The sequence below is a fragment of the Aspergillus fijiensis genome, assembly GCF_003184825.1.
Source record: "Aspergillus fijiensis CBS 313.89 unplaced genomic scaffold BO72scaffold_3, whole genome shotgun sequence".
In the NCBI taxonomy this organism is placed as follows: domain Eukaryota; kingdom Fungi; phylum Ascomycota; class Eurotiomycetes; order Eurotiales; family Aspergillaceae; genus Aspergillus; species Aspergillus fijiensis.
This window is the reverse complement of record NW_024468979.1, coordinates 351,688-370,714: the sequence shown is the minus strand read 5'-3', so window position 1 is coordinate 370,714 and position 19,027 is coordinate 351,688. Positions and strand designations below refer to the sequence as shown.

General features: G+C 54.1%; 7 protein-coding genes and 1 non-coding gene across 8 annotated transcripts; 4 read left to right on the top strand and 4 right to left on the bottom strand.

The window, feature by feature from the left end:
• Nucleotides 1-174: 174 nt before the first annotated feature.
• BO72DRAFT_454848 (uncharacterized protein) lies at nt 175-1,842 on the top strand (the record flags this gene model as incomplete). Its single annotated transcript, XM_040946203.1, has 2 exons — nt 175-1,763; nt 1,821-1,842. The coding sequence occupies 2 exons, from the start codon at nt 175-177 to the stop codon at nt 1,840-1,842; spliced, it is 1,611 nt and encodes a 536-aa protein (XP_040806065.1).
• Nucleotides 1,843-4,364: 2,522 nt separating this feature from the next.
• BO72DRAFT_395039 (aldo/keto reductase) lies at nt 4,365-5,539 on the top strand (the record flags this gene model as incomplete). The annotated part of the gene is made up of 1 exon (XM_040941981.1): nt 4,365-5,539. The coding sequence occupies exon 1, from the start codon at nt 4,385-4,387 to the stop codon at nt 5,537-5,539; it is 1,155 nt and encodes a 384-aa protein (XP_040806064.1). The 5' UTR covers nt 4,365-4,384.
• A 335-nt stretch (nt 5,540-5,874) lies between these two features.
• On the top strand, nt 5,875-6,960 carry BO72DRAFT_523922 (uncharacterized protein). The gene is made up of 2 exons (XM_040949819.1): nt 5,875-6,388; nt 6,525-6,960. Exons 1-2 carry the CDS (start codon nt 5,954-5,956, stop codon nt 6,888-6,890), a joined length of 801 nt encoding a protein of 266 aa, XP_040806063.1. The 5' UTR covers nt 5,875-5,953; the 3' UTR covers nt 6,891-6,960.
• Nucleotides 6,961-7,130: 170 nt separating this feature from the next.
• BO72DRAFT_523921 (glycoside hydrolase family 71 protein) lies at nt 7,131-10,916 on the bottom strand. The gene is made up of 17 exons (XM_040949818.1): nt 10,817-10,916; nt 10,696-10,754; nt 10,471-10,639; nt 10,335-10,416; nt 10,234-10,272; nt 10,087-10,174; nt 9,886-10,037; nt 9,805-9,833; nt 9,646-9,750; nt 8,771-9,592; nt 8,576-8,719; nt 8,340-8,514; nt 8,160-8,277; nt 8,056-8,108; nt 7,760-7,988; nt 7,432-7,692; nt 7,131-7,366 (listed from the first exon to the last, which is right to left on the bottom strand). Exons 1-17 carry the CDS (start codon nt 10,904-10,906, stop codon nt 7,207-7,209), a joined length of 2,775 nt encoding a protein of 924 aa, XP_040806062.1. The 5' UTR covers nt 10,907-10,916; the 3' UTR covers nt 7,131-7,206.
• An 874-nt stretch (nt 10,917-11,790) lies between these two features.
• Nucleotides 11,791-11,882, top strand: BO72DRAFT_t15. The gene has a single exon. It is a non-coding gene; the product is annotated as a tRNA-Leu (tRNA).
• A 461-nt stretch (nt 11,883-12,343) lies between these two features.
• BO72DRAFT_395036 (DUF4419 domain-containing protein) lies at nt 12,344-13,768 on the bottom strand. Its single transcript, XM_040941980.1, has one exon. The coding sequence runs from the start codon at nt 13,653-13,655 to the stop codon at nt 12,489-12,491; it is 1,167 nt and encodes a 388-aa protein (XP_040806061.1). The 5' UTR covers nt 13,656-13,768; the 3' UTR covers nt 12,344-12,488.
• A 785-nt stretch (nt 13,769-14,553) lies between these two features.
• Nucleotides 14,554-15,683, bottom strand: BO72DRAFT_444029 (proline racemase family protein). The gene has a single exon (XM_040943723.1). The coding sequence runs from the start codon at nt 15,639-15,641 to the stop codon at nt 14,574-14,576; it is 1,068 nt and encodes a 355-aa protein (XP_040806060.1). The 5' UTR covers nt 15,642-15,683; the 3' UTR covers nt 14,554-14,573.
• Nucleotides 15,684-16,539: 856 nt separating this feature from the next.
• BO72DRAFT_395032 (pepsin-like aspartic protease) lies at nt 16,540-18,552 on the bottom strand. Its single transcript, XM_040941979.1, has 3 exons — nt 18,052-18,552; nt 17,702-17,999; nt 16,540-17,623 (listed from the first exon to the last, which is right to left on the bottom strand). Exons 1-3 carry the CDS (start codon nt 18,220-18,222, stop codon nt 16,665-16,667), a joined length of 1,428 nt encoding a protein of 475 aa, XP_040806059.1. The 5' UTR covers nt 18,223-18,552; the 3' UTR covers nt 16,540-16,664.
• Between the last annotated feature and the right edge of the window lie 475 nt (nt 18,553-19,027).

Here is a 19,027-nt window from a genome sequence, read left to right as displayed (position 1 = left end):
AGGCCATTCTTCTTCCTACGAACAATGAGCAAGAGAAGGAACCTTACTCTCTTATTGAAGTGGTAAATCCTCCCTCACCTCGACATATAAAAGAGTCAGCTTTGACGCATTTGGCAATGGACCATCCAACCCACTCATATTCGCCTTCAACAGGCCTATCAAGACCTGGCTATCATGAAGTACATAGGTATGTGCAGCTCCCGAACCCCCGGGATGTCAACCCCAACCCCCATACACGATGCCGCCGTCCTGTGCCTGACCGCGCTGGCGGAATTCTGGGGCCTGGGCGTCCTGGCTCCGGCGAACGCACTCGGCGACGACGCCTCCCGGGACGCATTCTACCTGGCCGAGGACGGACCGAACACGGTCGAAATCCTCGAGGAAGTGGTCGAGGAGTGCCAGGCGCTGGAGACTATTCTGGAGGAGCGAAAGACAGTTCGAGACGAAGTCGGCGACCTTCCGCCGGCGATGGCGCTGGACTTACTCTGCAAACTGGTCGACCTGGCCCAGGAGTGTCGGGACAAAGGACGCGCCTATGCGTCCGAAAGGCAAGTCGACACTGAGACCGCGTTCGACAACACGGCCAAGGATGCCTGGGCGCAGCTGAGCGGCCGGTACCGCTGGTGGGGCCATGGCCCGCCGCGCGTGCTTCTGGGAAGTGACTTCAGAGCGTTGCAGGCGCAGGTGGAACAGGCTCGCACCTCACGGGGCACGACACTTGGCAACAAAGAAAACGAAATCCTGCCCCCCTGGCTACCCGAGGAACACTCCATCGCCTGGATGCAGATCCTGCAGAAGGCGATGCGGGATCTGGCCGGCGAGGTGCTGCCCCTGATCCGGGGGATGGCGGCGGCGGTGCGACGGACCTGGTTCCGCGAGGCCGATGCGCATTTCTTTCCCCGGCGGCATCGCCAGTTCGACTACCAGTGTATGGCGTATGTCCTCAGCCGCAGGCAGGACTATGTCATTGAGAAGGAGCAGCAGCCACCGCAGCGGCCAATCTCGCAGTCACTGCAGGCTCGGAACGAGCTGCTCCAGGACGTGCTGGTGCAACGACACCTGATCGTGAGCAACCTGGTGCGGCGCAATCGAATCCTGTACGCACAGGAGGAGCGCGGGCATGCCGTGTACTCGGCCGAGCAAATGCGGGCATTCAGGGAGCGGGCATTCATGGAGCCCGGCGAGGCCTGGCCCGCGCCGCCCGCGGCCGGGTACCTGCGCGGCTTCTACGAGGACAGGCCCGATGAACTCTGCGTGGAGCAGATCTCGACACACGGTCTCACCTGTCCGGGCTGCCTGGAAGTCCAGCGTCCCGAGGTGGCCCGGTCGTTCGAGGCCTGGAACGCGCATATCGCGGAGGACCTGTGTCCGTACATCTGTCTCGAACCCACCTGCCGGGACCCCGTGTTTTCGAGCCCCTCGGCCGACGGTTGCGCCTGGAAAGAGCATATGCTCAACGAGCATTGCTCGAAGCTCTCGGCTTGTCCGTTCTGCAGCTGGCCCCCCAATCCCGAGGAGGTCGACCCGGAGCACCTGCTGGCGCATATCGCGATTGAGCTGCAGTTCTTTGCCTTGTTGGCATTGCCTTGGGCGACGCGTGACCTGCAGAAGAAGAATGCGTTCAAGCAGTGGTATGACCTGCGATACCCCAGCAAGGCGGTGGACAGCCCCTATTACCCCGTGGAGTTGCTTCAGCTCCAGTACTTCTACGAAGATTGTTCTGACGGGGTCTATGAGGAGCTCAGCTCCGAGGCAGAGACAGAGTAAGTCTGCTTCAAATTGTCTGTACTATGCTGTATTCCTGAATTTAATCCTTAAAGATATAGATCAAATTTTGTGTAAGATGTTCATTCTACTTCGAAAGCCTTCAAAAGGAAAAGAAAAGAAAGAAAAAAGAGAAAAAGAAAAGAATGTTTGGTCTCTTCCAGTGGAAAGGAGGAAGAAGCATGAGGAAATGGTCGAAGTCTTTGCTGGAAATCATCAACGCTCGCCTAAATTCGGGCCTTGAAACCCAATTCCTCTCACATCGTCTTTCCCAGGCCTGAGAGAAGCCAACAGTTTGTGCCCTCAAGTACAAGTAGCGCTAACACTCTAGTATGCTGTCTACAGCGTGCTCCTTCCGACCCGCATGACGTTAACAGCAATCTTGCGGTTCACATCTATGCGGGATTTGCAATCTGACCAGTGAGATGTCTGCGTTGTCATGTTCGAGACCACCATTGCCGAGTGGGTCATGGCGATTTCTTGTCTGTTTACTATATTTTGCTTTTCCGAAAGTACAGAATTAGGTTACTCCCGTCGCTTAAACAGCCACCATGCATGCTGGAAACTACGGCGACGGCTGGACTATGCAAGAACGCTCCTGGCGCGTGATGTTGCAATCTGCCTGTTACACCTCAACCTTACTTTCCTTGGTCTCCCCCTTGCCAAGAGGCTTGTTAGGCTGATTTTCTCCCTAGAGTCACTGAAATAGATTGCAGTATAGTAGTAATGGTCACGATGACCGCCCAGGCTAGTTGCCGCGAAGCTATGTCCTAAGTCCATGGCTTGACGGGAGCACAACCACCTAAAACTGACAGCTAACGAAATTGTATTCATCACCAAGCCAGAAGAGAACACGGATACTCCGATTAGAAATAGCACCAGAGCAAACACACCTGTACAGACACGTTGGGTTCATGCAAAGCGTGCAGAGTGGTTTCGTTCTGAAACACGGTCAATGCCGGCATCCAGCGCTTAGAGCGGCAAGAACGGATATTCCGTCCCCAACGGTTCATCTCGGTGCTCGTGCCCTACTGAGTAGTGCGTGTTTGCTTGAGTCCCAAAAGTACATGAGTTCCGAGGCTTCGGTGATGCGGCAAGTCTGATTGGTAAATACCCCAGCAGGGTCTTTGTTGCGCGTCGGTCGCCTTTCCTTTTCCTGCTCAGGGGCTGACGATCACCCGACCCGGTACTTTTGTCGGGGCGTTATCGCCAGCAACGGCCGCCGATGGTGCCGCGATAAGCCCTATTCCTATTCCCGCTGAGCAGTTAGGGGGTTCATCCTGGCGAGGAGAAAGTGATGTGTCGTAGGTTCTTTGGGAGTCTGGATTCTTGGTTACTCACCTGCGGTTCTGCAGGGAGCTGGGTTGGTTATATTAGGAGATCGAAGCTACCCTCATCCAACTTATGGTTTGAGTGTCGAAAGACTCAGATTGAATGACAGGAGGGTCTTTCAGAATACCTACGCAAAGATGAGTAGCAAAGACAAAAAGGTAAGTTAGTGCCAACCTACAAAGAGGCATTCAGATAAGCTAACGCAGCTAGACACCTTCGACGACATCGAAGCCTCACGAAAAGACAGCCCCACAGCACTCGACGGTGAATGATCAAAACGACCCCACCCTGAGCACCAATCTACACCTAAGTCGATCGTCCAAAGCTTCCGAGCAGCGCTCATTCCTTGATATGCACCGCCAGAACCAGGAGCTCAAGGCCATGCTATCGGAATGCAACACCACTCTACAACGGTGCATTGCAGAGCTCGATAAAAGCTTAGCCGAAAAAGAAAAGAAGCGACGGAGATAACGAAGGCCGACTATGCTACAATCTTGTGACGATCCATCGAAGACGGATGCCGACGTCATTTTCATAAGTTACCTCCCCGCGTATGCCCCACGATTTACAGCGGCACCCAACGTCGCATGGTCGCTGCTGTTTTGCATTGGAATGATACCGCACCCGGTATTTCGGAAGTTACTTCATTGTACTGTATAGTCAAACTACAGTGGTGACACCGCAGGTTCTTGCTCTATCTGACTGCGGACCCACTTGGAATGACGAAAGTGTTGTACTGAATCATTTGTTGATGTGTAATGTATCACATTCTTGATTCTGAACTCTTTGATAAGCATAGGTTTTTACAATTTGTACTACTCACCCACAAATTCAGTGCTTCTAGGCCTGTAAGATGCATATTAAGGATATTCAATCACATGTGACAGGATAAAGTGGATCGACGACCCTAAATGATGACCGATACTAGCCTCTTATCTCCGCCATCCCAACCAGCCATCGCTATCTCCGCATTCTCCGAAATATCGTCTAGATGCTGACCCGCCCAACCATTGCTAGGTTGTGGAACAGGTTATCCGACTAGTCGACCCAAAAAAGCACGCGGACTCAGCAGGCCTCTTCTCAATTTAGACCTGAGGACCCTGGATACTGATCCCCACTTACAAGGTAAACTGACGTCAATGGCCCCTCTTGCTTAGTTCAATGAGCCAATTCAACCCAGAAGAGCTTGGCACGACATACTATAAAGCAACCCATCTAGCCGACAGATTGCTCAATCATTGTTTTCACTGAGTTTTATCAGCAACCAGCAACAAGCCAACACCACAAGATGACCGACAAGGCGAGCGACAACAGCCCCCTCTTCCACCACCGCCAACTGGCGCCGGCAGCCGCCGTCCGCGTCTCACCCCTCTGCCTGGGGACGATGACCTTCGGCGGCCGCCAGCAGGGCCGGTACGGCGACTGCACGCGGGAAGACGCATTCGCCATGCTTGACCACTTCCACGAGCAAGGCGGAAACTTCCTCGACACGGCCAGCGGGTACCAGGAGGGCGAGTCGGAGGTGCTGGTGGGGGAGTGGATGGCGGCGCGGCAGAACCGCGACCAGATCGTGCTGGCCACGAAATACACGACGGCGTACATGACGCACCACCGGGACCGCATCCAGTCCAACTACGGCGGCAACAACGCCAAGTCCATGAAGGTCAGCGTCGAGGCCTCCCTGCAGAAGCTGCAGACCTCGTACATCGACCTGCTGTACGTGCACTGGTGGGACTACACCACCTCGATCCCGGAGCTCATGCACGCCCTCAACGACCTCGTCGTCGCCGGCAAGGTCATCTACCTCGGCATCTCGGACACCCCCGCCTGGGTCGTCACCAAGGCGAACCAGTACGCCCGCGACCACGGGCTCCGCCCCTTCGCCGTCTACCAGGGGATGTGGAACGCGGCGATGCGGGACTTCGAGCGCGATATCATCCCCATGGCGCGGGAGGAGGGGATGGCCCTGTGCCCCTACGGCGTGCTCAACCAGGGCCGGTTCCAGACGCGCCAGGGGTTCCAGGAGCGGGAAAAGCATAACCCAGGCCGCAAGTTCATCCCCACGTCCGAGCACGATAAGAAGGTCTCGGCCGTGCTGGAGGATATCAGCACCGCTAAAGGCGCGGAGATCGTGAGCGTGGCCTTGGCCTATGTGATGCAGAAGGCACCCTATGTGTTCCCCATCGTGGGGGGCCGCAAGGTCGACCACCTCAGGGGCAGCGTGGCCGGGTTGAGTGTGGCGCTCAGTGATGAGGATATTCAGAAGATCGAGAGTGCGTATCCGTTTGACTTCGGGTTCCCGCACACCTTTTTGAGCGGCTCGATGTTCGATAACTCGACGCCGCGGATGGCGGACAAGCCTGGGGACGTCTGGTTGACCAAGAATTTGGGCAAGTTTGACTGGGTGGAACCGCCCAAGCCGATCAGGCCGCTTCAACAATAGATGCTTGCCTGAGGTTTGCGTGTTGGGGTTTGTTCTGTGCTCGTCCTGCGCGGTCGAGAGCTTCAACTTGACATAGTGTATGAGATGACCAGCGTCAGAAGTAGTTCAATTAGAGAAATGGAAGATTGGAACGAAAGAAAGCGCTGTAAAGGACAACAATACTTCTGCTTTTGCTTGTGATTTTGTAAGTGACTAGGGCTAACGGGTCCGGTGCTAAAAGGGCACTAAAATTCCACTCAGACGCTAACCCTCACGCTATACTAATTCCTCTCCTCGCCTTCTCCTCCCGCACCGACCTTACTTTGACTTACTCTCTTCAAGTTCCTTGAAGGATCCTCGCGAGCACTCGAACTGTAAAATCATATGGTCAAAATCCAGCTCCTAGTGCATAGTCCCCGTTCCTGATCAAGACCAATGGATCAAGTCCTCGCCCTCCCCGAGCTCCTCGAGCCCATCCTACTGGCTCTCGATCTCCGAACTCTCCTAACCTCAGCCCAGCGGGTCTGCACCCAATGGCGAAGTATCGTCCAACGATCCTCCTCCTTGCAGGAAAAGCTGTTCTTCAAGCCCCGAGCAACAGCCAAGAGGCATTATTCCCCGGAACCGATCTTCAACCCTCTTCTGACGACAGCCTTCCCCGCAATCTTCCACGCTGTCTCCCCTCACCGCGGCCGGGAATTCAACATCGCCGACCTAGAACTCATCACGCACCCGGCTAAGCGAACAGCGTACCTGCGCCCCGAAGCGAGCTGGCGCTCCATGCTCATTCAGCAGCCGCCGACATCCTCGTTCGGCATCGTGCAACGCAGTGGCGGCCAACTCGGGTATAGCGGCTCATATGAAATAATGGTATGCACGCTGCCCCCTTCCAAGACTCGGAAATGAAACCCACTCCGTTCTCCCTTGGATTGGCTGTAAAGGAACACAAGCAGAAAGAAATAAGAAAGGTGGGGGCGAATTTTGCTGACAGTAGACTGTTTTGCAGAAGACGGAAGGTGGTTTGCGCATGGAAGCACTGTTCGAACTGCTATTCTTCCACCATGACATCGACGCTTACAACTGCCCCGACGGGATCATCTGGTGGAGCGAGGGCGCTGCGCCGAAGGTCGGGAGGTTGCTCGAGCCCTTCGCGGAGGAGGAGGGCGAGAAGGTAGAACAGCCCGGGGTGCTGGTGCATGTGAGTTTCTTTGCCACTTGTACGTCGACGGAATCCGAGCTGGAGGATGAGGATTATCGGGACGTGCTGAATGCGGTGCGGGCTGGGTACCAGGCGCTGAAGTTGAAGCCGAAGGTCTTGGCGGGGCCCGAGTGGGAGAGGCAGACGTGGGAGTATTCCAGAACCTGGGACTGATTTGTTGGTGGTCAAGCGTACTGTACAGTGCACAAGACAAGTGTTTTGAAAAATTGTTCTTAGGAGGGAGGGGTGAATCTCATTGCAGTAGAATGTGGAAATGTGGGCTGGAAAGAGGGATGGTAGGAGATAGAAGTATAGTCTGGTTCTCGCAGGAGAACGAAAGTCAATGCGCTGATTAAAGATTGTAACAAAAACTTTGTCCTTGCTCTTCCAGGACCAGAGAAACGAGAGACACAACCGGTATAAGAAAAGCACAAGCAAATCCAGCAGATTCATCTTCTGCATCACGACATCTTCCATTCACAGCGAAACCCTAGTCAATTATCTTCTTGAGCTCCGAGATCGTCCCCACAGGGATATGAACGACTCCAGCAGACCGGATCCCCTGATCGAAGATGTCATCGAGGGCGCCGATATCGCTTGGGTCAAGGAAGCTGGATGTGTTGCCCATCTGCGTCCACGTATTCACGGCACTATGGCGATCTCTTTGTCAGTACAATTGTGATGGGCCTCGAGTAGGCAAACAAGAAATACATACCCCGCAACCAAATCCTCAACGGTGACCCCACCCCAGCTGCTTCCATCCAACTCCCCGATCCCCGGAAGTTTTTTGACAGTCGGATCGCGACAGAGCTGACCGCCCTGCGAGTTCGACTGACAGTACCGATCGAGGCTCACAACATCCACGAGATAGTAGATGTTGTCGTTGTAGCACACGTATCCCGACTTGGCTACGCTGCTGGAGATATAAGAGGAGAGTGGGCTGGATTTGTCGCATGTCGACTGTGAATCAACCACCCTTATAAAAGACATGGGTAGTCAGTATCCCCTCTGCATTGGGTTATTGACAAGAGGACTCAACTTACACGGCATTATGAGTGTCCGGCGACAGAGTCCAAGTCAGCGGAATCAGCAGACCAAATACGGCCTTCTCCACCATTGCAGCAATGTCCGAGTCGCTGGGTGTGTCGAAGCTGGTTTCCAGCAGCTTGCCGTCGGTCATCAGGTCGTGCAGAATATCAATGCTGTTAGAGGTCCCGTTGAACAGGCTTTCGTTCATGCTGTCGATGGTGCTGTACCAGAGCTGGACGATCGCTACGGAAAGTGTTAGGTCGTGGGTGCATATATAGTGGGCGTGTGCCCGTTTTTAGAGTGTTCTTACTGTCTAGTCTTTTCTCGAGCGTGTTCTCGACTCCGAGTTCCAGGGGTGTGGAGCTAGAACGCAGTCAGTCTTTGAGTCCTCCGGGTTGGATTTATGCCACTCACTCGGTAGCAATGACATCTTTGATGATAGTGACTCCATTCGCTACTAATGCATTGGTAGTGTCCTTGAGGTTGCTCAGCTGAAGGGGGTTCTCCGAATAGTATGGTATTTTGGTAAGTGCTATAGAGAAGTGGTCAGCTGAAACAAGCCCTCACCCCCATATAGACGAACGCAAGGTTTACCATAGTTGAAGATAGGACTGGTGAACAGCGCAAATCCGAGGCCAAGGAAGTCCATGACAAGGTTGTCGGTGAGGGTTGAGGAGGGGAATTCGGCAAACGTTGTCGTCAGATCTCCGATTTGATTAGTCACAGAAGCTTGAACTCTTGTGAGTGCAGTGTGTGTGTTCCAGAAGAACTTCATGGCATGGTCAGGCGATGAGATTTCTCATAATAGAAAAGGTCTGTGTACAACGTACATTGTGGATAGACACGTAACCATTGAGGATGAAGTAGCCCGCTGGATGGTTCACATCGTCACATTGGATGAAACTGTCGCAGCCCACGCTATCTGCCATCTTTGAACAGTCCATGTGCTCAGGGCCGTGGACTAGGTTGCTGATCTGGATACAGGCTTAGCTCACAACAATCTTTGACAAGAACATAAAACGAACCTCGTTGGTGTAGTTCAGTCCTCCCTCGTGCGGGTGACTCAACCAGTATTGATTCAGGTCAGTCCACGCAGACTCGGTGAAGATTGTGTTCCAGCGGGTTGCTGCATCATAGGACGCGTTCTCAACTGTATACCAAGTGCAGTCGACGTTGCGCCAGGCCGAGGGACCATTTCCATCGAAAACCGTGCTCTTGCAACTGCTACCGCTGCAGGTGGTGTCTTCAGCCTTGGAGATGGCGGTACACTGCTTAGTCTTGCTCCCGTCCTCCAGGGGTATGACCTGATAGTTGGAGTTGTAGATGAGGTTTGGACACCCGGTATCGACACAGAGCCCTCCGGTGGCGGACATGACCACCTCCCCGGAGGGGTTAATCACTTGGAGGAGCTGGGCTCCGGATACTTTGTTCGCGCTGTTGCCCCAGTTGAGTCCCGCGTGAAGTACGCCCTCATGGTCCACCTCGCCACTGATCTTGTATTTCCAACCCGTACCAGCGTCAGGACTCAGAATGACCGACCACCAGACGTCGTCGACTCCAGCCGCGAACCCGTCGGGCTTTTCGTAGTATTGACCTGCTGACTCATAACCACAGTCCACTGAATCAACAAGAATGGTCTTATACCACATGGCTCCAGTCACCTGTCCAGTCTGTGGTGTCATCTCAGTAGACTTCTTTCCATTCTTGTATGCTTCGACAAACGATGCCACAAGAGGCTGCCAGGCCGTGTGAGACCAGAATTCTTGATTTGCGTAGAACCACGGCTGAGTGTCGTTGTTTTGCTCGGTCCACAGATTTCCGATGTAGTGGCTTTCGGGCCCGTCATTCTGCACTTGTCAACTATCACGTCTTGCAAAACTTGGTAGGCAGAGTCTCTTACCCAGGTGATGAACTGAACATAATCAGGCTGCGGGTCCATATTTAGGATGTTATCCATGCGCTTAACAAGGTTTAAATCACCTTGCCGGTAGACATTTGCACCGTACTGATGTGAAGTTAGCATGAAATCTTCGCCTATGATAGCCCCTGAATCGCTCACCGCATTCTTATACTGAAGAGGACTCAGACCTAGTTCCGTTAGCAGAGTGTCTTCACGCCCAGTACAGCAGTATCAACTTACCCATCATATATGGCTTGCTGCGATTGTGGGCTCCAGCCATAGGCAAGACATCCACACTGACGTCTCCAGCATATAAGCCACCAAAGCCTTTCCTCTCGGGCCAGGAGGTCTCCCAGCTGAAGATACCGTCTACGACATCACCCCAGTAGTCCCTATGACTCTCAGTACACGAATACGACTTTCGGCAGCAGGGGAACTTACCACCAAGCATCAGCAGCCTCATAGTAACCGTCCGTCTCGTCAAAGTCCGGCATGAAGAACATGTCGTTCGCAAGTCCGTTCTTCCATTCTGGATGCAGCCAGATTAGCCCGCCGTAGAAACCCACGATGGGAGGTGGAAAGACCCACCTGTCCAGTTCGTGTTGTGGAATCCACCAGAAGAGAATGCTGCACATCAGCAGCTTTAGTAACGAACGTCTCAAGTTAGAGAATAAGCCCCAGGTACTCACTGCTGATCAGAGCCTTCCCGTCAATCTGGTAGTAGGCAGAGCTGCCTTTGTAGCCATCCCAGACCCATTGGTAGTCAAAAGGCTGCTCGAGTTAGCCCTGTGTCCGGAGAATATACTATGGCGGAGAATATGTTACCCCCTTGCAGGACGTCTTCTTCTTGTAGCAAGCATCGCCGGAAGCATAGACATCCATGCTGACGTAGAGTTTGAACCCGACGGACTCTGCATACGGAAACATGTACGATAGCGTGTCCGACACAAAGTCTTGGGTTGCATCCCCAATGTTGAGGGCGAAACCATCGAACCTATATGTCTGTCAGCGAACCGTGATGGGAAGATCGAGCGGATTCAGGAGACTCACCCGAGGGCCTTGGCATCATCGATGTCCTTTTGTGCGTGTTCCTGCGTCACCGTACCAACCTACGATACAAAGTTCCAATCACCAATGGGTTCATTCACCATGACTCAGACTCTATACTCACCATGTAATGTGCAAAGACTGCTCTAGCGGCAGCCTTGTGCAATAGCGTTGCCGCTGTGGCGAGAGTTGCGACACCCTTTAGACCAAGCATGTCAACTGACGGGCAAGAAAGAGCTTGAAGAGGAAAGTATCTTTTGGATGCGGATGCGGCGACCGCGCAGACTATATACCTGCTCCTAGCAGCGGTAAATCGCCGCACTTGCGAGATTGGAGGTCTTGTCTGCAAGCGTGACTAGACTCAGGCCATACGCTGCAGCCGACGTCGGTGAAACCCGAAAGGATGAAGGGATCTGTTCTGCTCATGGCTCGAACCGTGCTTTTCGACTGCGATCATGCTATCTAAACTGCTAGCATTTCGCTCGAGGGGGGTAGTGGGGCTGCTTTGGTACATTACTGGATAAGCGGCGATTGATTTGTATATAATAGAGAGTTCTGGCCAATGAACTCATTGTTTGCAAGGGGGTTTGAGGCTCTGGTCCCTTTGTTTCGTGCGTCAAAAACGTGGTTTTGATTGCACTTCATTTGAAATACTTAAGAACCAAGCCCCTTAATCAACGTGGAGTTTCTCCACCTCCCAAATCCGGCCCAACATACGACTCTCACTACAGCCGTGGGGCATAAAGAAGGGCGGGCACTGTAGCCGGGGGATATTGTCCCCCAGGGTCCAATTCTCTTCTCATCACCCGAAAGTAATTTGGAACAGAGACCCCTTAGCCTGGAAGAGTATTGGGGCTCCACTGAACCATGATGACCATCGCAGATACAGCCGCCCGTGTCGATGGTGTATGCTAAAGTTACACAAACTTGATCCCTCCTTGAAAGCTCGAGGGTTTGAGGGGGGAAAAAAAAGGCAGGGGGGGAGCTTTCTGAAGCACAGTACCACGGTATACACAAGGTCAGTTCTGCGAAAAGAACGCACGAGCTCAGACAATCTTTATTTATAACTAGATTAAGCGATTTGAGTTCAATTTGAGTGGCAAGATGGCCGAGTGGTTTAAGGCGTCAGATTTAAGAAATTGACCTCTGATCTTCGAAAGAAGGCGCGGGTTCGAACCCCGTTCTTGCCAACACCATAGCTTCATTTTTAATTTTGGCACACCAGTCCACCACCTAGGCAATCAACTCACCAGCCATCCTTTTTGCCTCAGTTTGTCCTACACTTGTCACCCACCTTCAAGCACATAGAGATGAATCGTAGCCTACATAGGTCGAAGGCCGTCGCCAAGGCAAGCCGGACCCTGTTGACAAGACTTTTCTTGAATAGGGCACTGGCTCGTTCGGCCGTCTGGTGATATGGAATAGTAAAGGTAGTTGAGCCAGAGGAGTGCTGTTCAGACGATAGGTCACATTGTGTTCATATGACTAGCCTACTTAAAAGCACTTTACCGTCTCTTGACGCTTTGAAGTTTGGGTCCTTGGCCATGCCAAACACTTCCCGGCGGTTTCCGCATTGGCAGGCCCATATACATAAGGGAGATCCCTGTGGACACAGTAACGAATTTAATTTGACAATTTAACAAACATTGCTATCGCTAGGAGGTTCTGTCATGAGAGAATAAGAAAAGAAATGAGTTGTAGGAAACCCAAGACAGGCAAATGGGCCCGTGACATAGAAGGGATAGAGTATTGTGAAGGTAGCAAAATCAAGGTCTTGGAAAGGTAAACTAGCTAGGTCAAAAATCGCACAGTTTGTCTTGAGAATCCTTCCCCACCTCAGACTTATCTTTCTTGTGATACATCACCCAGCCCGCAACGGGTTGTAGAGAGTCCAAGCCCGTAGTCTCGTCACCAAAGGGCTCCTCCAGTGGCCGACCGCTCGATTTGGCATCAATCCCGATCATCCCCGCCACCATCATCGTCTCATAGTCCACCCCATTATCATTGACATGCAGCGGCACCGAGGAGAAACCCGGGGGGGTAGCCGACGTGTTGATGTATGGATACCGTACGCCGTCCAGCTCACACTTGATCGTCCCCTCATGCAAGCCCGTGTCGGGGATCAACTGGCCCTGCGCATTCCAGAAGCAAAACGCCGTGATCCAACCCGACAGAAAGTCCTCCCCACTTCCCGGAATGAGCCGATGCACGCACCGACCCCAGAACTCCCGCGCCGCGGGGCCCGTGGGATCGTCAAAGCAGGCCACGAACCGGGTCAGCACCGGACGGAGCAGCGCCGCGAACCGCGCCGGCTCATCCCCCAACGCGGGCAGCCGGTCCAGCTTCTCCACCAGCATCTCCCAGTCCCGCCGCTCGCCGAGCATGGTCACGGTGGGGATGCCGCAGAGCAGGAAGGCCGAGAAGCTGAAGTACTTCTGCATGCTCCCCATCAGCAGAATCGCTGCCACGACGCGGTCGTTCTCGGTGGTGGTGCTGAACTCGGGCATGACCCAGGCGCGCAGGTCCGGGTCCACCACGTTATTCTGGATCGCAGTCGACAGGGCGAGCGCAATCGCGCCGAAGTCGACCGTCTCCAGGGTCCCATTAGCGTACACCCTGAGCTCCTTGCGGCCATCGTGGGCGACGAAGTGTGCGCGGAGCTTCTCGGCGTTCGCGTTGATGTAGAAGGAGACTTGGCTGAGGATCGCGAACCAGATGTCTTCGGGACGGACGGTGAAGTCGTGGTGGTGGCAGTAGGCGTAGAAGAGGGCATCGACGAAGCCGTTGCTTGCACCGGTGACGTGGTTGCTCTCTAAAGGGTGGGAGAAACTACTTCGGATGATGCGCTGGCTGTTGTTGTGTTCTTCGTAGCAGGACTGCTCAAAGAGGATGTCGTCGCTCGTCACGCGCTCTCTGTGCCATTGTCGGGTGCTGTGGTCTGCGGTGCGGATTGTGACGGGCATCTTGGAGCTTAGCTGATAGTTCGACTGTGTAGGATGTATGATCTGATGTGCTGGATGTAGGTTTGGATGTGTGTTGAGGAAGAAATGGATCAAGAGAGATGCTGAGGGGTATAGATAAACACCGCAGTGCTGTGGCTGATTTCGTTTGTGTTCAGCCAGCCACTGAGTGACCCCTAGTGTCTAACTGGCCATGGGAGCTCACCGCCTCAGCTGCCGCGTGTACAGTGGCTCAGTGGAACTGCGCTCCACTAGCAGGCTGTGGATAAGGTGGTTCCATCGGTTAGGTAGATCTTTCTCAGATTGCCTGGAATTCACCACATGAGGTAATCCCCGTATTGCCATTGAACTCAAGCATATCATCTCTCTTGTTGTTTGTTCTACTGCTTCTCTTTCTCTCTTCTTCCCGCCCTCTTCCTATTCCATTCTTCTTTTGCACATTCATTTTCAAGTTGGGTGTTTTATGACGAAGGTGATCACAAGGTATACAACCACTGGGCCCAAGCCACGGATATATTCGATCAGGTCATGTTCGCTGCTTGTCTATTCTTTCTTCATCCTGTAAGCGGCCGAATTTATTGAGTTGGAGTAGAAAGTATTAGAATTCGTCCTTAGTCCTTGTGTAACCTACTTACCTCACCTGTTGCACCGAGTCTTGGTGCCCGGTTGCTGGATCTGTGATCTCTCAAACCATGTAATAAGTTTGTTCTCAATGGTACCAATATAGAACAGTAGAAGTAGAAAGTGCAAGTGTGATTTGGGGTTCAAATCTCGGTTTATGTAAGATTTCAAGATCTCAAGCTGAAGGACTAGCATTGATATTCACACGGTATACTCCGTACCCCGCATTGCATTGCGGGGTAATCCTCACTCCGGATAGACTAACCCTCAATATCCGATCCCACCATTCACTATCAGTCCTCAAGATATTCCAGCATCATCCGCTACATGCCACTGGTCTCCGACTCTGAAGCCCACCGGAAACGGGTCGGTAGGATCCAACCCCACCTGGCGAAACCCGGTGATCCACGCACTGCCCATGACGACCGGAAGCACCGCCTCGTACTGGCCCACCCGCGTGGTCCCCTCAATCCAGCACTCAAAGCTACTGCCGATAATGCTGCGGTGCTGAAACTTCTCCCCAGCTTGCAGCTGACCCCGCGCATGCATCACCGCCATGCGCGCTGAGCTCCCCGTTCCACAGGGACACCGATCAAATCGACCCGGCGACACCACGACCGTATTCACAGCCGTCAAATTACCCGTTGAAGCAGACCCAGTCAAGGGCTCAGTGAACTCCAGAATACTGACCCCTCGAATCTGCGGGTTGTCCGGGTGCACGGGCACGAAGTCACTCTGCTGCACAGCCTGCTTGATGCGCTCCCCAACCTCAATCAACTTCGGCCCATTGCGATTCTCAATCTTCAACCCCCCGGCAATCTTCGTCGCATCGACAATGGCATAGATCATCCCACCCCAGGCAATATCCACAGACACCGTCCCCAGCCCCGGGACCTGGACGGGGAGATCCAGCGCAAAGACAAAGGAAGGCACGTTATGGAACGCGACGGCGGTGCATTTCCCATTCGCGCAGTCGGCGGTGACCGCCACGGGGCCAGCCGCGGTATCCAGCAGAAGCTCTGTGACGGGCTCGTGCATCGCCACCATGCCCGTGTCCAGCAGCACGGTGGTGGTGCAGATGATGTTGCCGCCGGACATGGGCGGGTACTCCTCGCTCTCCATGATGAGGAACCCCGCGTCGGCCTCGGGGTTGCACGGTGGCAGGACGAGGTTCATGCACATGGCCGGCCGGCCGCGGGGCTCGTTCAGCAGCAGCTGGCGGATGTGGTCCTCGCGGTCGCGGAAATGCGCCAGCTTCTCGTACATGCTGCTGCAGCCGGGCGGGTCCAGCACGCCGCCCACGATCACGTCGCCGACCTCCCCGGCGCAGTGGCAGTCCACGATGCTGATGGTGCGTTTGAAATGCATGGCTGTGAAGACAGATTGTGCTTGGATGTTGCCATGGTCTGTTCAGCGCGACAATGGGCGATTTATAGAATGGTTGTCGTTATCGCGGGCGGCGAGAGGGCGGCGGCGGCTGCACTAACCTGCTTTTTCGGACCTGCAGTGCGGGGGAGGGCTAGGCTTATCTACAGATAGCGTACACTAACTAAAGGCACACTGTGGTACATTCTTCTCCAAAGGCTCTAGTGGCTTCGGGCTTCTCCTTTGTCTTCGTGGAGCTGTCCGGGGGCGAAGTGCAAACCTGTGGATTGGTTGATATGTGTAGGTATTTCCCCGCCGCTCATCTTGCCTTTCAATCCGACCGTGAGGGATGCTTCTGACTTCTGGAAGCCTGTTGCTGATAAGGGGCACACTTCCATCAGAACCAAAGGTATTCAACCATGCAGTAAATATAAAGACTCGCAGATTGTTTTCTGAGACGGATGTTTGGTTGCCCTCGGCCTCCTTAGAGCTTCACTAGCCACCCCCACGGTACAGGAATGGAGGAAAGATGGCAACCTTCGTAATATTGGTGTACTATACCTCAAGCTCATTTGACTATGCACTTCTCGAGAAAGAGCAAATAGAAACCACCTGGCCTCGGTTACAGTCGCCATAAGGTTGGTTGAAAGGGGTGCATAGGACGGGAAAGTTCATGGTGCCTTCACCCGCGAACCGCGGCTCGGAGATCGTCCGCACAGGGGCCAGATGGAAACAACCGGACCTAAGTCTTAATAGCCTGTTCGTAGAAGCGATCAAATGAACGCGCATCAGACGTCGGTTTCCTAGCCTGTCGACCGCAGTATGCTACATGCGTATTATGGCATACATTGCAGCTTGGACAATAGACAAGGAAAACCAAGACATCGAACAGATCTGCGGTGGTAGGCCTTTGCGATCATATTTGGAGTTCGGTTTTGCATATATACAAGTTGATACGGCTCATCATCATTAATACATATGGACAATATATACAACAGTGCTTCCATTTTAACGGAAACCGAGCATCTACAATGCCAAGAGCAGGGCCACGAAGGACACACCCACCACGAGAGACGCGAAGTCAGTGCGCAATGCAGGGGCCCAGTTCTCCTTCTTATCGTCGGAGTCACTGTCACTGTCACCGTCACTCCCACTGCCCTTGCCACTGCTCCCACTGCCGCTACCGCTCTTCCCCGTCGCGGTCGCGGTCGCGGCGCTCGCAGTCTGCGTGTTCGACGTCCCCGTCACCTGGGGCACGGCAGTGGCTCCCGTCCCGATCTCCAGGACATGGTCGGGCCCCGGGTTGGTGTTGGTCTTGGCGAGGTGAATCTCGTTGTTAGCGAGGTCGTAGACGACGTAGGCGCTGCGCAGGAAGGTATCGCCCAGCAGATAGATGCCGCCGCTGGCGGTCTCGCTTTCCGGGGCGATGCCGAAGGCACAGTACCCGAAGCTGGCTTCCAGGAGCATGTCGCTCAGGGGGATGGAGAGGTTGAAGCCGGAGAAGGCGAAGACGATCTCGTAGTCGCTCTTCTTGGCGGTGTCGCACTTCAGGACGGCCAAGCCCTGGCTCTCGTAGTACTCGCCGCCCACGGCGTCGATGATGTCCAGGGCGGTGCCAGTAGGGAGGTAGGTCAGCGAGGTGCCGCTGTCCAGAACGCTGACGGCGGGGAAGGCGGTGTTGTTGACGCTGATCGATTTCCCGGCTTTGGTGACGTGCACGCCGCTCAGGTTGACGGCCAGCTCCGAGTACTCGCCTTGTTCGGCCTGGATGGGCAAGGTGTGCAGACTGCCGACGTACTTGGCCGTGTTGATCCCACCGAACAGGATCGTGCCCTCGCCCGCGTCGATGTCGTCCAGCCACAGGCTGTACGCCGCGGATTTGATGTAGCCCTGGTTCACCAGGGCCTCCGGCAGGTTCGCGTACCCCTCGTCGTTGCGGAGGTCGGCGTACTCGTTGCTGGCGTATCCGATGCCACATACGCCCTCTGTGGGTTTCGTGGTCAGTTGAGGGGGAAAACAATAAAGAGGAAGAGGAGTCGGTCGGTCGCAGAGGGGCTACTCACGTTGGGTACTGCTCTCTTCAGCCAGACCGAACTGGAAGTCGGTTAGGGTTACATTCCCGAAGGCGACGGTGTCGGTCACGTAGTCTCCGATGGCCCCGCTTCCGTCCACATACATGATGGCGAACTCATCGTTGACGACCTTGAATGTGGAGGAGGAGGATGATTCGAAGACGCCATATGGGTTGTCGGAACTCGAGTTCCCTGCGTTGACCCAGAGGTCGCTGCTGCCGGTGTCCAGAATCACTTCCACCGCCTGTGAGGGGGTGCCGAGGTTCAAAGTGATCGCATAGTACGTTTCCTGGAGCGATTGTTAGAAAATCAACATTCCACCTGCCAGAATGGGAGCTTACTTCGTTGTCGATATCTGTCTCCGGCGCTGATCGTTTGTGGCGAGCATGGCTCAGGCCCTGTCGCCGATGGATATCATACTGAACTGTAGCGGGCTGGGCGCGCTCGTGCAGAGTGAGAGCACCCGTTGATTGCGCTAGACAGGCCAACGAAAGGAGAAGAGTGTTCCTCATGATCGACTGCTGGGTTGACTGGCAGGGTAGGTGATGGTGTCGATCGAGCTGGAGGGTGTAGAGGCACAATACAGAGGATGCAGGGGGGTTTTGAAGGGTGCGCCTGCGCCTGGTTGATCGCTTAGACTTCCACCAACGGTCCCGGAACTGGCACGCTTGAGTCTTGGAGCCCCCGCTAAGTATACCTAGTACCAAAACTAAGCCACAAGAGTGATAAAAGGCCTTGGCTATGGGGCTATGTAACCTTGCACTTGAACCCTTCGACCCTTTCTCGACGATTTGACTTTGCAGAGTGGGACGATAAGGCGGAGGCTCTCGCTTGGCAGCCCACCAGAAGTTGGTGTTTACTATGTAGACTTGAGAAACGCTGCAGACTCTAAGCCCTTTATGGAGGCCGCAAGCAGCGGCTAACATTAGCGAAGCCTAGTTAGCACAGTTGTTACCAGTTATTACCTGTTATTACCTAGTTTAGTCTACTTAGTAAGTGGTTATGCGAGATGAGGTCAAGCATTTAGCGCCCTTTTGACTCATTGCTGCCTGCCAAGTGGGATCCACTGGATGTCTTCCCCCTTTTTCTCTTCCCATGTAGTGCCCAGACAGTCCAAGAGTGGATGTGTTAAACGAGGCTGGACAACACAGCCGTGACGCGAGACGAGAGGACGTCACAGTCGAAAAGTCAACCGGGCCGGCTGCTGCCTTCTGTGGTGTGGAGACCTTTTCCCTGCGCCCGCCACCCAGGGCCCCGGCAGATAACTATGATCAACGTCGGGATCGAGAGAAACAAGAAAAAAACATCACGGCTGTG

Excerpts from the sequence above, each read along its gene's own strand:
- BO72DRAFT_523922 (XM_040949819.1), top strand. The coding sequence starts at position 5,954 with ATGGATCAAGTCCTCGCCCTCCCCGAGCTCCTCGAGCCCATCCTACTG. Across the intron at positions 6,389-6,524 it reads GCGGCTCATATGAAATAATG|AAGACGGAAGGTGGTTTGCG; the intron begins GTATGCACGCTG and ends ACTGTTTTGCAG.
- BO72DRAFT_523921 (XM_040949818.1), bottom strand. The coding sequence starts at position 10,906 with ATGCTTGGTCTAAAGGGTGTCGCAACTCTCGCCACAGCGGCAACGCTA. Across the intron at positions 10,273-10,334 it reads CGGGAAGGCTCTGATCAGCA|CATTCTCTTCTGGTGGATTC; the intron begins GTGAGTACCTGG and ends GCTGATGTGCAG. Across the intron at positions 10,175-10,233 it reads CCACAACACGAACTGGACAG|AATGGAAGAACGGACTTGCG; the intron begins GTGGGTCTTTCC and ends GGCTGCATCCAG.
- BO72DRAFT_395036 (XM_040941980.1), bottom strand. The coding sequence starts at position 13,655 with ATGCCCGTCACAATCCGCACCGCAGACCACAGCACCCGACAATGGCAC.
- BO72DRAFT_444029 (XM_040943723.1), bottom strand. The coding sequence starts at position 15,641 with ATGCATTTCAAACGCACCATCAGCATCGTGGACTGCCACTGCGCCGGG.
- BO72DRAFT_395032 (XM_040941979.1), bottom strand. The coding sequence starts at position 18,222 with ATGAGGAACACTCTTCTCCTTTCGTTGGCCTGTCTAGCGCAATCAACG. Across the intron at positions 18,000-18,051 it reads AGACAGATATCGACAACGAA|GAAACGTACTATGCGATCAC; the intron begins GTAAGCTCCCAT and ends CAATCGCTCCAG. Across the intron at positions 17,624-17,701 it reads TGAAGAGAGCAGTACCCAAC|AGGGCGTATGTGGCATCGGA; the intron begins GTGAGTAGCCCC and ends CGAAACCCACAG.